This window comes from Pelodiscus sinensis, chromosome 6, assembly GCF_049634645.1.
Source record: "Pelodiscus sinensis isolate JC-2024 chromosome 6, ASM4963464v1, whole genome shotgun sequence".
Classification (NCBI taxonomy): domain Eukaryota; kingdom Metazoa; phylum Chordata; order Testudines; family Trionychidae; genus Pelodiscus; species Pelodiscus sinensis.
The window spans coordinates 100,059,206-100,076,869 of record NC_134716.1 but is presented as its reverse complement, the minus strand read 5'-3'; the positions used below and the strand labels follow the sequence as shown (position 1 = coordinate 100,076,869).

Sequence of the window (17,664 nt, the reverse complement as noted above, 5' to 3'; positions counted from 1 at the left end):
CAGTTCACAGAGTTGATTTCTGGTCATGATGGATATTTTGTGACTCCTGTGAATGCAAAATGTGAAATAGATAAAGTGTGGTTCAAAGAGGAGAATCTGATTTTATCAGATACTCAATTTATGCAAGCTTTGGTTAGCATTTGGACTGTGACTGACAAATGGATTATGTGAAAACAAGGAATAATTTCCTTAAACTTTTGAATGGCATGAAACAGGGACTAAAGTGATAAAAGAGCACTTTTCTATGAGTTTTTCCTGTTGTGAGTATAAATTAATTATTTTCACATAATTAGAAATTAATATTATGATATCAAATATGTGTTTTTGTTTCTGAAAAATTAATATGCATTATTCTAATGGATTTAACAGAATACAGTAGATTAATACCCTGTGGATAGGGCCCTACCAAATTCACAGTCCCTTTTGGTCAATTTCACACTCATAAGATATTTCATTATTTCAACTATTTCATATTTCAGTGTTGTAAATTGTAATCCTGACCCAAAAGAAGTTGTTGGGGGTTGCAAAGTTGTTGTAAGGGGGAATGCGATGCTGTTATCTTGACTTCTGTGCTGCTGCTGGCAGCAGTACTGCCTTCAGAGCTGGGCAGCTGGACAGCAGTGGCTACTGGCCAAGAGCCTGGTTCTGAATCCAGAGCCACTGCCAGCACCACCATAGAAGTAAAGATGCCATGGTATGTATTGCCACCCTTGGTTCTATGCTGCTGACGTCAGAGTGGTGGTAGCTGATTGAGGTCCTAGCTGTGCAGTTAGCAGCACAGAAGTGAAGGGTAGATTGGTTTGATATTGCCACCCTTACTTCTGTGGTGCTGTTAGTGGGCTGTTGCCTACAGAGCAAGCACCAGGCCATCAGCCGCCACTGACTTGCTACTGTGCTCTGAAGGCAACACAGAAGTAAGGTTGACAAATACCACAAGCCCCCTAAAATACTCTTGTGATCCCTGCAACTCCCTTTTGCGTCAGAATCCCCAGTTTGTGAAACACTGGTCTCCCCCATGAAATCTGCATAGTATAAGTAAAAAGTACACAAGACCAGGTTTCAAAGGTGGAGACCAGATTTCATGGCCACGGATTTGATAGGGCTCTAACTATGGGGACATGGTTGAATTTTTCCATTCATTGGTTGAATTAGGCCCAGGATTCTCTTGCTTAAAAGCTACTAATGAAAACTCTAACTGAAGTGTGTAAAGTGTTTATTTGTAACAAAAATAATTACAAAAAGAAGAAACCCAAATGTTATTCTCCTTTTTCATTTCCTAATGTTTGTTTTTTTAAATAAGGAGTCGAGGCACAATAGTGCAGTTGAAGAAGATTCTGAAGGAGATAATGATTCTGAAGAGTTTTATTATGGGGGACAGGTAAGGGAGCACATTTTCCTATCATTTTAGAGTTTCAAACAGTGTCATTTGAAGGCTTCTGAAATTATTTATTTTGTATTTTATATTGGTCTTCAAATTTGTGCAGTTGTAAGGACAAGAAAACTGATTGTAACTCGGCTGTTTTTGAAAATGGGATGCATTTTATGGCTTCCGGGAAATAACTGTTCAATCTGTTAAGCATATAGCCTATTAACATGAATGGAAACAAAATAGGGCTGTAAACTGTTATGCATTGCAGTTGTCATCTGGTAAAAATAACAGAAGTGCATTTTGACAGTAAAAACAGTAGCTACAAAACTCTTATGAACAGTAAATTTTCTGTTTTCTGAGCTTGGTAGTCTAATTCACCTAGTCCTAATCTCTCCTAGGCCTGGATTACTCTAAAGGGGAAATTCGACTTAAGATACGCAACTCCAACTACGTTAATTACGTATCTGGAGTCAAATATCTTAAACCATGTTTTGACACTATCCACACAGCAAGAGGTTGACAGGAGCACACACTTCCGCCAACTTCCTTTACTCCTCATGAGGAGCAGAGCTACTGGCACCAATGGGAGCTCCCTCTCAGTTTGAATTAGCAAGTCTCCACTAGCACCATGGAGAAGTACCCCAACTGTTGATTTTCCCACCCTGAAATGGGTCCCGACTGAGTGGTAGCTGTCTGGCATGGCAAGCTTCCAGAGGGCAATAGCCACGTGCTTCTGCACGGTCAGAGTGGGGCTCATGCAGATATCCTGTCACCTCAGGGCAGGAGTGAACCATTCGCAGAGTTCCAGGAACATGTCCTTGTGCATGTGGAAGTTCTGCAGCCACTGCTGATCATCCCATCCTTGCATGATGATGCGGTCCCACCAGTCTAGTCTCGTCTCCTGTGTTCTACTGTGTCCAGGGTATTGAATGGTGGCCACAGTAGTATGAGCACCAGGACTTGCCTGAGCAGGGCCTCCAGGCCATCGTGAAGTTCGTCCGCCTGCTCTTTGTCCTTTTCCTGTTGGCGCAACGTGGGGCACTCTCAGAGTACTGAATCATGTGGTGCAGCACAAGAGCCATGAGCTCTTTGCTGCTTTGCAGCACCTGGAGCTCTGTGCTCGTAGTGCTGTGGCATCCGTACAGTAAACCAGGGCACAAAAAGGCATGCACACACTGTGGCTCCTTTATGTCATGAAAGCGGGGAGTGGGAGTAGAGGAGCTTCCTGGGATGTGTCTGACAGGAACCCCTGTAAGTACCCACTGTCGATTTTTTTTTTTTTTGACCCAGCAGACACTGGAAGCTTAACCCAGACTACCAAACTCCTCATGGTGTGTTCTTGCTGTCTGAGTCAGCAGTACGCTCCATAAATGTGGACACGCTACCTCAGAGAATATTCAATTCTTGCCTATATTGGGGATGCAGACCCTCACCTTCTCAACATCGGGTGCCCAGAAATCTTCCATAGTAGATTGGAGCTTATCTCGTAATGTAGATGTGCCCTAAATGACTTACTCTATTTTCAGCGGGACTGGGGACTTGTCTACATTAACAATTCATTCATACTAAGATGGGGTGTGAATTTATCTAAATTAGCTTGCTGCAAGCTAACTGTCTGGGTATGTGAACACTGCTGACATGCAGTTTATTAATGTGTTTTGATGTAGTTCTCTTTGAAATAGGATTTAAGAGTTACTTTCCTAAATCACTTAAACACTTTTTAAAGAGTTCTGTTGTTGTGTTGGGACACAAAAATCTATATCACGGCTTGGCTTAACTGCTGCGACTATCTCGCCACAATCCTTTCAGATATGTCAAACTTATCAGATCTTTTATTTTTTGGACCTTTATAACTTATGCTTGCTTTGTATGAGAGTCTTTGTGAGCACTTCCTTTAAATCTCTGGATGAGCTAACGATTATGTCAGTAACTTGAGAGAGTGATGGGTCCTAGTTTGTTTGGGTTTTTTCCTTCTTGAGAGAGAAAGGTGTAAGGCGGGAGTCTTGCTATCCTCACCTTACCCTGTCCCTGAACACTGATTCTGTCTGACTGAGCATCATCATCCATTTTTCTTTCCCTGTTTTAGGTCCTAGCTTTTGTAGCACAAAGGATAGGAACAAGACTCCGTCGAGAGCTATGCCTTCCATCTTTGACCAGAATAAGTTAGCGAAACACAAGCTCAGATCCCTCCCTTTCATAAATGTTCTCAGTACATCTGGTAACCTTTTGCTGCTACATGCTAATGAGTTTCAGATGGGCATCAGATTCTTTGATTAATTCTAAAGGTGGTCAGATTATCACAGGCTAATTTTCACTTCTAAAAGGGGATTGGACAGGTAGGCTACATCTAGACTGCAAGCCTCTTTCGAAAGATACTTTCGAAAAAGCCTCTTTTGAAAAAAAAAAGTCTAGACTACAACCAGTACTTTTGAAAAGGCAAGCCGCTTTTTCAAAAGAGCACCCAGGCAGTGTGGATGCTCCGTTTCAAAAGAGCACAGTTTGCATTACATAGCGCCTTTTTTTTAATGAACTTTCGAAAAGCGTTCTTCCTCGGTCAAAAAAACTGCGGTGTTCTTTTGATTTACTTTCGAAAGAGTGCAGCAGTAATCTAGACACAGGACTTTTTTTTTTAAAAGGACACTTTTTCGAAAAAACCCTGTAGTCTAGACACACCCGTACTGTTTATTGCAGTTTCAATGTGCATCTCTAAATGTCAAACTTGATAAAGAACCCTGAATCTCAGAATTAGAATCCTACTATATATGATGTACAAATCAAGGGCCCATACTGCCATCAGTTATAACGAGTGTAACAACAACTGTTGTCAGTGCGAATTTTACATAGATATTTGAAAGGCAGAATTGGATTCCAGTGCTTCATTTTTTTGCCTTTCACAGTGCCTTTCACCTACCTGGCTGGGGAACCCCCGGTGGCAGCAAGACTGTCTGCGGTTAGGTGACCCCAGCTGGGAACCCTGGGGAATACTCTGTGCCAGTGGGACTGGCAGCAGCTGAATAGTCCCCACTGGGAACCCCTGGAGACCCTGGAGAAGTGGGTGGGGAGCCGTGACAGACTAGCTTTAGCAGGGCCAGTGGTAGGGCAATGAGCCCCAGGGAGAGGAGCCTAGGATGAGGGCAGCCAGCAGGAGAGCACTGGCCTCTCTTGGTCCAGCAAACTTCCTAGTCCAGGACAATTCATGTCCTGAGGGTGCTGAACCAGGAAGGTCCAACCTGCAATCCAAATCTGGAGAAACTGACTTCTATAAAATTACTTCAGATTTAAACAGGACAGTGTGGTTACACCAGTTATAGGCATTCACTATAACTATAAGGCTGTGTCTACACTGGCATCCCTTCCAGAAAAGGGATGCTAATGTAGCACTTTGGAATAGGCAAATCCGTGGGGGATTTAAATTTAAATTTCAAGTAGGAATAAGATATCCTCTGGAAAAGGCTTTATTTTCCGGAGAATCATGTCTAGACTGGCGCTTTTCTCCGGCTTATCTCCAAGCCGGAAAAAAGCGGCAGCCATGTTAATGCAAATACCGCGGGGGATATTTAAATCCCCCGCGGATTTGCCTATTCCAAAGTTCTACATTAGCATCCCTTTTCCAGAAGGGATGCCAGTGTAGACACAGCCTAATAGTATAGATTACAGTATTTTTTTCCCAAAGGAAAATACACAATGTGTCATTTTAAAGGTATCTAGTATCTTTATAGCGTATGGATAAATATAACTTATTTGGACTCAGGGCGGATTGATTTAAATCAACAATGGGGAATAAGTTCAAATTAAGATATATAATTTCAGCTGAGTTAATTATGTAGTTTAAGTTGAAGTATCTTAACTCGTATTTTGGCACCATCCACACTGCAGGAAGTCAAAGGGAGCACACTCTCCCTTTGACTTCCCTTACTTCTCATAGAAGCAGGACTAAGAGCATCTAGGGGGAGCGTCCTCTCAGTTTGAATTAGCATGTTTTCACTAGACCTGCTAATTCAAATCCTGGAAGATCAACTGCAGCTGCTTCGATCTTATCTGTAGTATAGACATGGCCCAAAAAAACTCCATTGATGATTTAAATCAAGTTTCCCATTGATACTTGTTCACCTTTCTTCAAACAATGCTGCAAATCAGACCACTAAAAAATGTTAATTTACAGCTCGGTACAGCATTTTACAACATCTAAGGGTATAGTCTGTGTAATTTTTTTAGATAACTTGATTTTTATTAATGCTCATTATCTGTGTCCAGCTGCAGATGCAGCAGCAGTACATTAAGAATGGTAATAACTAATCATGCATTCAAACACAATAGCCCTTACATTTTATTAAACTGAATCTTAAATGTGACATAAATGTTTCACATTTGCAATTGCAGCAGTTGCTTGAGTTGCCAGCTGATGACTGTTCTTAAACTCTTTTTTTTAAAATTTTCAAATTTTATGAACTCTAACAGACAAGTCAGAATACTAAATGCATAGTGTCCTTAAAACTTCTACAGCTCTCATCTTCCCCACTCCCACTGTCATTTTGATTTAGATCTGATTCGAAGTTACCAAAAACGCTAAGACAGATTGTACTTCGAGTGCACTTAATTTTGAAGCCCCATTGAAAACTCTAGATTTCTCTTACTGAAGCTTTGTGTCCTGCATCCTTGGGTGATAGATTCTAAACCTGATTAACAAATTAAACAAGCAATAAGGATTAACTAAGGGCATGTCAACACAGCAGGGCTAAAGCCGAAATAAGCTACACACCTTGAGCTATGTCAGTTGCATAGCTTCAGTTGAAATAGCTTATTTCAGTTTTTGGCGCTGTCTACACAGTAGGAAGCCTGAGAGAACACTCTCGGATAAAGGATACCCTGAAGGACAAACAGGGTGGCACACATTCCTCTCCACTCTTCCAGGAAGCCCTTCACTTGTAGGACTTGTGCCTTGTGCATAGTACACTCCATTCACTGGGAGATGTCTTACCTCCATGGAGTTCAGAACCAGCTGGCAGATCATTGCAGTAGGTGGTTCTTCACTCATGAGTGGTCACTTCAACCAGACATTCTCCTCAACATTTTCCAATGGTGGAGGTTTCTCTAGTTAGACCTCTTCACAACTCAGAAGAACCAGAAGTGCCAATGCTTCTGCTCATTCTGGAATCTCCACCAGGGTCAGTAGTGTATGCATTCCTGGTTTTGTGGCACACTGGCCTGCTGTATGCTTTTCGCCCATTCTGATTTGTCCACAAGGTACTCCTCAAGCTCTGCAGGGACAGGACAGACATCATCCTGATATGCCCGCACCTAGGGCCATCTGTATTAGTACCCCATGCTCCTACAGCTTTCGTTACAACCACCAATCATGCTTTCCCTAGTGCTGGATTTCATCATGCAGGACCACAGGTTTCTGCCTCACTTGGACCTATGCTCGTTTCACCTAGTGATGTGGTGTCTCTATGGTTGAACCCCACTGAGCAGGCTTGCTTGGAACAGGTTCAGCAAGTTCTCCTCTGGAGCTGGAAACTTTTTACCAAACTCATGTACCTAGCAAAATGGAAACAATTCTCATGCTGGTGCCTGCAGCACAACTAGGACCCCCCCTTTTTTTTTTTTTTTTTTTACTTTCATTCCTGAGGTGCTTGACTACCTGGTATCTTTGAAGAAGCAAGTCTAATGACGTCTTCCCTTTGAATGAATGTGATGGCTATCTCTGCCTTAAACCCAGCTGAAGCAGGCCACACTTTTTTTGAGCCTCCTAGTAAGGCGCTTCCTTAAGGGATTGGACAGGCTCCACCCTCCACCTTGGAGGTTTCCTTGCCCCTGTTTGGGACATCAACCTCATCCTCTCTATCCTCACGGGTCCACCATCTGAGCCTTTAGCTATGTGGTCACTTCTCTACCTGTCCTGGAAGGGGGTCTCTGAGCTTCATGCCCTAACTTCAGAACCTTTGAGCACGGTCTTCCATAAAGCTTCTCCCTCATCTGGCTTTTTCCCAGAAAGTGGTTTCCAGATTCTACACTGGGCAAGTTATCTTTCTTCCTGTGTTCTACCCTAAACCTAATCAGAATGCATGGGAATAGCACCTGCACTCCCTTGATGTGAGAGATGCACCAGTGTTCTACATCGAAAGGAACAAGCCTTTTCATAAGCCATCGTAACTGCTCATAGTTTTAGCTGATTGAGTGAAGGGACAACCAGTCTTGTCGCAGCATATCTCATCATGGATCACTGAGTGCATTTTTATGACCTGGCCAATATCCCTTCGCTACTGCACACTCCACACAAGCAGAGGCATCTTTGGGGACATTCCTGACTCATATACCCCTCCAGAAAATCTGCAGAGCTGCAACTTGGTCTTTGGTATACACCTTCACATTGCAGTATGGCATGTTGCAACAGGCTTTTAATACTGTGGTTCTAGAGTTAGCTAGACTGTGACTTTGACCCTGTCCTTCAGGATAACGGCTTGTGAATCACCTAATTGGAATACATGAGCAAGTACTCAAGAAAAAACGGTTACTCGCCTTTGTAACTGTCCTTTGATATATGTTGCTTATGTGTTGCTTATATCTAGTCCATACTCACCCTTTTTTCCCCCACTGTCAGAGTAGCTGGCAAGGAGGAACTGAGGAGTCTTCGGTTGGCAGGGTTATATATAGAGCATCACACCGGCGGCAGAGGGATCCACAACCAACCTGATAGGTAGTAGATAGGGAAAAACTTTCTGACAGCCGTGTACGTGGTGTGCACCCACCTAATTGGAATAGATATGAGCAACACATCTTGACAAACAGTTACAAAGGTGAGCAACTGTGGGGAGTTTTCCAGCAACATCCAAAATAGCTCTGAATTTACTTGTTAAATCACACTTATACTAAAAGGTATAGAGAGTCTTAAAGAGTGATGCATTGCAGAGTTGATCCACATTGTTCTTCAGACATATCCATATCTTCATCCACATCATTTTCTCCCAATAAGCAGCTTTCTTTATTATGTTTCATCCTTGCAGGTAGGCCCCCAATTTCTTTTGACACGGCTTACACTTGACATGTTTTCCTTTTTTACTCAGGGAACACATTTCTTCAAAATATTCCCGAAAGAGTGTCTTTTACACCTTAAAGCCATAACACTTTTTCTGTGGCAAAAGTGTAGGAGATTATGGGAAGCTGTGTTTCTTTCCAATACTCCACTGTACCTTTTTATTCCACCTCCGTCCTTTCCTGTATATTGGCTTTCTGTCTTTAGACAATGTCTTAATTAATTTTGCTGTGCTTGGCCCAGGTCCATCACCACATAAGCACAGAATAAAAACAATCCTATCCAGCTGGTGTCTGTCTTTGCACATGTTAGGCTGCTAAGAAGCAGAAATTGAAGACACAGTACTTTCAAGAAGCAAGAGCTGGTTATTAGGCTGGACAAACTAGAACCATTAATTCATTTTTGAGACTGTAAGTGTAGGTGTAGCATATTTGTGATAAGATTTAATTGTAACTGTTATTTTTTAAATGAAAAATTTGGTATTGTATTTTTTTTAATAATTAAACAATCCATTTTAAGTAATAATATTTTTTTATTTTTAAAAAATCATCGATTTTTTTAAATCCACCCTGTTTAGAGTTCATACAATCTAATTTTATTCTATGTTCTTAAACTTCCATTGATGGTTTCTTTGTTCCATTTGAGGTGGAGGTATGCAATGATACATTTACTACTGTTGTATATCATTCATACATTTACTACTACTGTATATCATTCACATGTTTTCAAGAGGAATAATAAAGAAAGAAGATTATCCTGGGTCATGTCACTTTTCTCTATACAGTTTATAGTATTGTAGGCTATCAGTAAAAATAACAAAGTGATTTCTGAGTCTGAGTTCCATTGAGTTCTAAGTTACTTAAGTGCTTTTGAACATTATCCCTAATTAATCATTTTTAGGTGATTTGATTTCCTTGTCTCGTGATTTTTATCTTTTTTGTTTTTAAAATGAAGTGGTTTTCAATTGGAGACGTATTAACAAGTAGAGTTATACAAATCTAGGAAGAAAGGAGGACTTCAGTGAGGCCAGGATTTCACCCTGTATTTTTGGGTAGTTTCCATAGAACCCCATAAATCCATCCCTATGAAATATGATAGGACTTTTCCATAAGGAATATGTAGTAGTTTATAACTACTACTGCTGCTATTTGTATTACTGCGGTGCTTAGGAACCTTAGTCAGAGACCAAGACCTCCTTGTGCTAAAAACCCTATGTAAACAACTAAGGATTTACAATCTACACATAAAACAAGAGTAAACAGATAATGAAGGTTGGAAGGGGGAGTATAAGGAAACAATGAGACAACACTGGTTAGTACATTAAAGAAGTCTCAGCATGCCAGAAATCTAACAGTTTTTTGTGGGCATCATGCCGTTTGAAGGAGGACAGTGAGGAGGCTCTGCCAGTTTTTGAACTTTGTGTGAATTTTTCCAGTTTACACACATTTTGCAAATTTCTTCCTCTCCTATTGCAGACAAAAATAAAATCTGTCAAATGTTAATATGCTAAATAACTCCCCAGCAAACTGGCTTTAGAAAAGGAAATATTTAAAATGAAACCTTCACTTTTTTGATAAAAATGCTTTTTTGTCAATTTTTTCTTTCCTTTTTCAATATGGACTTAGTAGCAACTTGTGTTTTAGTACAGTGTTATGGCAAACTTACCGTCAATGGAACATGGAGGCATACAATGGAACAGAAAAGACCAGAAGACGCTTACAAAACAACTTGAGTAACACCTGCATATTTGCAATTAGAATACTATGAAAATGTTGTTACTAGTAAAAAAAAAAATACCCATCATATTACATTTTTTCTGCAGGTGAACTATGATGGAGAGCTTCACAAGCACCCACAACTGGAAGCTGATTTGATAGCAGTGAGAGAGATCTATGGGCCTAATGCAGTATCTCTCAGGTACATCCTTTTATTGGGTAAAATTCTTGTCAGATCTGTGTCTGGAAAAGGGACAGAAAATTGGTAATCAGCATCAGAAGCATGAGTTTAGGGAATGGAAGCTAGTTAGCTGTATTCTGATATCTTTGACACATTGCAGATAGTCCTCTACAGAAGGTCTTCATCACAAACTATTCAAATGGTCATAACCTGCCAATTTCTTAGAGGGAACATTTATATCAACTAAAGGAAAGAGAGTGAGAATCATAAGCTAGCAGTGATGATTCTGAGCTTTGCTTTTTAGTGTTGTTGAGCTTGCTAATAATACAGCTGCCTATGCTCAGAACAATTTCTTAAGGCATAATCTTGCAAACATTAAAGTTAATGAGAGCACTGTTTTTAATTTTAATGGGGACAGGATTTGGCTGTTGTATTTTGATTAAAATTACTGTTAATCATAATTTAACTTAAATATGTGTTGCTCTGTCATGTAGGCCAAAATGTAGTAGAAGTTATTATCATTATTATTGTTATTTCAACCAGTTGGCAAGGTGTAACAAATTTGATTGCATGGTGATGGGGAAAATGTAACCCTGATAAGCTAAGACAAGAAATAAAAAACGACACTGGACTGTATGATCATTTTACATATAGTTCGTATAACAATTTTAATTAATCTATAAAATGTTTATTATTTTATCCTAAGGAAAGGGATATTATTTAAACTAAGTTATGTAGTGCTGCTGAATAATGTTCCCATTTAATTTTTCAAGTGTACATTTTAATTGCATATATTTAATTCTTTGGATGATGTTCTTAAAAGAAAAAAGTCTTCATCATATGCCGTTTGAAGTTAAGTGGAAATTCATTAGATTTAAAGGACATTGGAAATTCAAATCCAAGCGGTTGTACATGACTTAAGAAATGAATGAGATAATCATTTAGTTGAGAGACTGTTAACTGCTGCACTGTGTAAAACTCTGCATACCTTTGTAATATGTTCCCCTGGGCACTTTACATTACAACAATGCATATAACCTTTTAAAAATGTTAATGCATTTAATTTATTGAATAATCTGCTACGTTGTGGGCTATGCCATCTCTTAGGGATCAATTCATTAGAATTTGGCATCTGTTATTGCTTCTGGGATGTGGAATACTTTTGAGCCTCTTATGCTCTTCAGCAGTGGAGAATGCCCATAATAAATCTTTGGCAACTGCAAAATGCAATATTAGGCATTCAGGTTCATTCTCTCCTCTAGTTCTGACTGCACCAATTCCAATTGACAGTGACATTGGGAGCACCCACTTAATGAGAATTTATGTACACAGCTGTTTGGAGGCGCTTTCCGATATTGGTAGATAGATGTATACTAGTTCTGCTCTGGATAGCCTGCTAAAGCCAGAAGTGTGGTATATTGTGGGATCCTCATCACTGAGCTTTGTATGCTAGAAAGAAGCAAACCCTTCACACATTGAATGGTTTGGTTCATGTGACAAATAAACAGAGTCCATTCAAATTGATAATTAAGGGACTAGCCTCCTGATAGTTTGTTTGAAAACTCTCAAGAGCTGCACTATTACATCTGTACAATGGGATGACACCTGCCCCAGCCTCATTGTAGATTGCAGTAGGAGAAGTATTTCCCAGCTCTGGCATTTTATTAGGTGGGAAAGCCCTAAAATCCCTTATGAAGGGGGTGAGAATTTGAGAGCATTAAAATCCGTTGGTTGTACCCTTTATTATACCCTCTTATTTTACTCTGCCTATGGATGTTTTGCTGTTTCACCTATATTTTTATTTAATGTTGGGATTTTGCTCTAAGGCCCAGTCCTTGAACACTCACTTTCTTGAGTAATATTAGAACTTTAATAGTCTCAGTCAATTCCATGGTCTTGCTTGCATAAATAATTGCTCAGATTTTCAGGATTTGGCCTTTTGTTCTTTAATCAATATAATAAAAAATGTGAGAACTTTTGTGCTGTTTGCATTTTACTACATGTTAGAGAGCTTAGCTACGTGGCACACACAGTATTGAGACACCTTAACTTTAGGCCTCTTTCCAGTAGTGAGTTCCATGATACCAATACAGATCCAACTTCATAAAGCTCTGCTTTCATCAAGTTCATTGTAGAATCAACATTTGTGTCAATACAGGCTTAGACGAAGCTGTTGGGAAGTTGGGCATTTGCTCTATGAGCTGGTTCCTTCCCTTGCCTATAAGGCCAGTCTGCAGCATTAGGTTGGAAGTATATTGACAAAATATTTTCAAATGTTAGTTAAATTTTCAGTTTAATTATTGCAGTTTTGGGCCACTGTTAATTTTAATAGACTGGAGTGGGGGGAGGGACTTTCTTACCACCTGTAAGCATTGGCAAAAAGAAATCTATTCCATTTATGTGTGATAGCAAGCACTGGTCAGTTATGGTTTGAAGAGGGGCTGTTTCAGGAAATATCACAGCTGATGCTGCTCTAAAATGATATCCGCTTCAATAATTTAGAACATGGCACAAATTTTCTGTGTAATGTAAATGAAAGTTAATTGTTCTAGCCTGTATTTTTTAAGTGTTTGATACTCTGAGGAAAAATCACTGAAAAGAGGAAAAACATGAGAGGCAAATACAAAAGAAGAACCAGCACAAGCAAGCCAGTCCCATATTAAATGTGAAAGTTCAGGCACTTTAAAATACTCATATGCGTGAGTTAACATTCCACATTGGGGAGTCCAGTACTAACTTCATGTGGCAGATAATACAAACTAACACTGATCTTGACAACATTATGGGGTAGACTTTGAAGTTCAGTTATTCTTTAACAGTTTCTCTAAAACACTAGACAGACACTCAAGGTTTGTTTGTTTGGGGGGAGGAGGGAGGAGGTTCATCACAGCCATATCTGGCATCTTCATCTTAATTTTTATTTATGTTTCTAGTCACCATAGTTTGTAGATATTGTTTATATATTAGAACGTTCCCAACTAGTTATTAGTGTTTCCTAGAGCAGGATTGTGATTTCTCCCTCCCTCCTCTCCAAACTTTGGCTTGATTTTTGCATCCCTCTTCAGTATAGTAGTACCACAGAGAATCTGAGCTATATAGCTGTGCTATACCCAGTGTTCTCCATTACAAAGTATCCCATTACAATTCCTTTAAACTGTGCAGTCTCTCAAATGTGATTCTGTGTTATTGAAGTCTTGGAATATTATTTGCAGATGCTGATAGTTGATCCCTTTCAGTACAGCAAAAAATTACTCACTATGAAAAAGTTGGCCTAACCCAGTTATATGAACTTTTATATCCATTACTGATTTTATTCTTAATAAAAGCTTACCATGATGCTCTGTGGCTGAACAGTAGCTGGAAAGTAATATATTTTTTTTTTGCTTTCAGGGAATATGGAGCCATTGATGATGTAGACATTGATCTGCATATAGATGTTAGCTTTCTTGATGTAAGTAATCATATATATATTAACTGGCTCCCACACTACCTTCCACATCCTAATGACTTAAACAACCAAACAAATAATGGAGGTGCTAATTGTTCTTATCAACCCCTTGTAACTGTTTGAACCATCTACTCACTCTCTCTTTTTCCTCCCCTCCTTTTTTCTCTTTTTCCCCCTCCTCCCCCCTTTCCTTATTTATTCTTGGAGTATTAGAAGTCCAGATCCAAGAATAAATAAGGAAAGGGGGGAGGAGGGGAAAAAAGAAAAAAAAAAGAGGGGAGAAAAAAGAGAGAGTGAGTAGATGGTTCAAACAGTTACAAGGGGTTGATAAGAACAATGAGCACCTCCATTATTTGTTTGGTTGTTTAAGTCATTAGGATGTGGAAGGTAGCATGGGAGCCAGCTAATGTTCCTGTTCATACCATTTGCATAAGAATTAAACTTGTGACTGAAGTTAAGTTCCAACCCTTCTCTGTATATTTGGCTTGTGGAATTGGCCTGAAACAAAATGGTAATTTGGAGATCCATTAATGAGTGTCCAGGCAAATTAAAGTGTTCTCCAACAGGTTTTTGTGTAATGCCTTTTCAGATATCTGATTTGTGTCCATTAGTTCTTTCCCATAGAGACTGTCCAGTCTGGCTAATATACATTGCAGTGGGGTGTTGCTGGCATTTGATGGCATAGATCACATTAGTGGATGTGCAGTTAAATGAGCCTCTGATTTGGTGGCTGATGTAGTTTGGGTCCAGTGATGAAATCGCTAGTGTAGATGTTTGGGTTAATGCTTCTAGGAACATCATTAGCATCTGTACTGAAATCATTTCCCTGGGTAAATGTGGTACACAGGATGGTTCTGTCTTCCTCTGAACCCTCATGAATATCTGACTCTTCTGTGATGGAATTCTTTAGTCTCAGAGCAATGGGGAATATGCTATCTGGTTTCTTGTATCCCTCTAATGTGACACCAGTTGTATTTCCCACCCTGCTCACTCTTTTTTCTCTCCTCTTGAGATAGTATCTCCTAGTAGATGGAGCAGAGCTCAGGAATGCATAAACAGATGAAAATAATATCTTAGATGAGTATATTCCATTGAATGTTTCACCCTCACAAGGGTTGATTGACAAAATATAAACAGTTCCTGATTATGGCTAATGGTTTTTTTTTCTATTTTTCTTGGATCAGGAAGAGATTGCTGTGGCTTGGGATGTAATCCGCACAGAGCCTATAATAGTGCGATTGCACTGTTCACTTACACAGTACTTAAATGGTCCAGGTTAGTCACATTTGTATTTTTCCTGTGCTGTGTATGGTGTCTTTAGTGTAGCAGATATATGTAGGAAAAAGAAAGAACCTGAAGTATGGGCCTAGTGTAAGGCCTGAGACCTGAACCAAAGTAAATAAGAGTTATACTATGAGTAACATAGTGATAGAAATGTAGCCGTGTTAATCTGGTGTAGCTAAAACAAAATACAGGACTATGTAGCACTTTAAAGACTAACAAGATGGTTTATTAGATGATGAGCTTTCGTGGACCAGACCCACTTCCTCAGATCAAATAGTGGAAGAAAATATTCACAGCCATATATAAAGCACTAGGACTACTAGCAATGTTAAAAACACAGGTTACATGTAAATACATTCCCCCAGGACAGTACAAGGACACCACAACTTAGCTCTCAATAAAATAGTTAGACAAAAAATGATGAATAGTGATATTTTGTTTGAAACATCAGGAGTGCAATCACAAGAACAGGTGCTACACTACAAAAATAAATCAGGAAAAGTAACAATCTTTTTACGATTTACTTTCAAAAGAGGCTTTTCTGAAGTTTGGCCCATCTACACAGGGCCAAATTTTGGACAAAAAACCCTCTTTCGAACATCCCTTCTTCCCTGTACAACGAGGTTTACAGTGATGCTGACAAACATATCCGCTTTTTCAACTTTTTTTTTTCTTCCAGAAAAGCAGATGTGTTCCTTGGACATGGCAGAACTTTTCCAGGATAGTCTGGTATCCCGGAAAAGCTCTGCAGTCTAGACATAGTTGGAGAATTCTGCCCTTGAACAATAAAGATATTTTCCCAGTGAGTTATCTGGAAAAAAATAATGCACTAAGCCAATTCTTAGGGATTCTTGCAACTACTTTCTGCAAGCTGTATTTCATTAATTGTATCAGAATTTTACTTACGTGGTTGAGTTAGTGTCTTGTTTCACTACATCTTACTGTTTTAATAGTTGTTATAAATATGCATCTATTTATTGCAAATAGCTATTGTAATTTTATGTTAATATTCATTATTGTGCTAGCCAACTCCAATACAAAATCAAAGTTCTAATACACTCAGCAATGGAGGGTGAACACTCCAATCCGTATCCCTGGTTATCCTCTAGCAACACTATAAGTGACAATAAAACTTCTGCACTGCTGGCAAGGTTAAAACAAGGATTATAGGCTCCAATCCCACACCTAACTTTGTGCAGAAGCTCCCTTAAGCCTATATGTAGTCAATTGCAGGATCAGGGCAAGAGACAAGTGCTTTGTCATTATTGATCTTACAAGTATATTGCAGTTGCTATTTCTGCCAGAGATTTTCAGTAAAAAAGAACAATGAGATCAATCTCACATTAATATAAGAAGGACTTTCTCTCTTTCTTGCCTCACCCTTTCCACATGAAACACTGTTCTGAGTAATAAATTATTACCTTCTGGTATATATATTTTTTTTCTTTTGTGTCTGCCATTCACTTATGGAAGAAACAGATGTACCATATGCTCAAGGGGAGGTAAAATGTCTGGCTGCTGTTTCAGATGTGTTATACAGAATACAAGTGTCTTAAAACTTCTGTTCATATTTAGTACTTAGCCAGTACTACCTATGTGCTCTTTTCCATTTTTTATATCAATAGGCTCCTGTTTTAGGAATTTATGGAAAAATAAATATATGTATATTTGTAAAGTTGCCCAACATATGTCATTATAAGATCATATTTTCAGTTGCATATTATTTTGCCACATTTTAAATACCAAAACAAAATTCATTCAATAGAGTATAGTTTATGGATAGTGTTACCAGCAAAGGTGCACTAGTAAATGAAATTTAATGGGGCCTGCTCTGATTAGATGTTAAAATGCCTTTGTCCCAAGAAGGATGTCTGGCCTGGAAACCACTGTATCTGTCACCCCAGTCCCGCTGAATAAACACGGACACGTATCAGATTTAAATTTAAATAAAAGATGTATTGAAATACAACAGGCAAATAACAACAACACAACACCGAACTGATAACCCAGCCCCTCACCCTCTGAAATAAAAGAATATAGGAAAGATGACTGAAAGCAGAATGGTATACTTAGTCCGTCAGAGTTTGATGGTCAGGATCAGCTTTGATGGTCAGGATCTTCTACCCTTTAGCTTAAGGCAGCTGTCAGGGGAGGAACACTGAGGCGTCCTTGAGGGTTTGGAGAGACGCTTGGTTAGATGTTACTGCTGCTAGTACCATGGGCGGACGTGCAGTTTGTGGGTGATGTCAGGGTGGTTCTAGGCTCCGTGAGGGTCTTCACCACAGCAGGTGCCCAACGATGTTGATGCTCTGTGAGTCCCGCTGATGTAGGGAACAATCAGGTAGCCGAGGCTCACTATTACTGGGCTATCACCACAGTGTGGGTTGAAGCACCCTGAGGGTGGCAGGAATGGAATGGGTAGGTCTGTCAGCTCGACTGGGCCTTCACGATGGTCTTCTGACTAGAGGTCTCTTTCTTCCGCAATGGTGTAGTAAAACTGCCAACCCGATCTCCTCAGGATTCTGGGTTTTATAAAGTTCGAGGCGGGAAAACCCTAAGCGTCTCTAGTGCAAAGCAGGGTGTAGGGCTGGATTCAAAACTAGAGTTGGGTGCAAACTTTCACACTGTGTGCAG

At 39.6% G+C, this 17,664-nt stretch overlaps 1 protein-coding gene across 3 annotated transcripts in view; it reads left to right on the top strand.

Annotated features, from left to right (window-relative positions):
- PARP8 (poly(ADP-ribose) polymerase family member 8) overlaps window positions 1-17,664 on the top strand; it is a 223,055-nt gene that overhangs the window by 148,328 nt on the left and 57,063 nt on the right. For all 3 annotated transcript variants that reach the window (XM_075932482.1, XM_025179680.2, XM_006139520.4), the window contains 4 exons: window positions 1,301-1,378; window positions 10,225-10,319; window positions 13,689-13,749; window positions 14,931-15,021. In XM_075932482.1, the coding sequence (XP_075788597.1) occupies window positions 1,301-1,378; window positions 10,225-10,319; window positions 13,689-13,749; window positions 14,931-15,021 (325 nt within the window). The remainder of the gene's footprint in view (window positions 1-1,300; window positions 1,379-10,224; window positions 10,320-13,688; window positions 13,750-14,930; window positions 15,022-17,664) is intronic.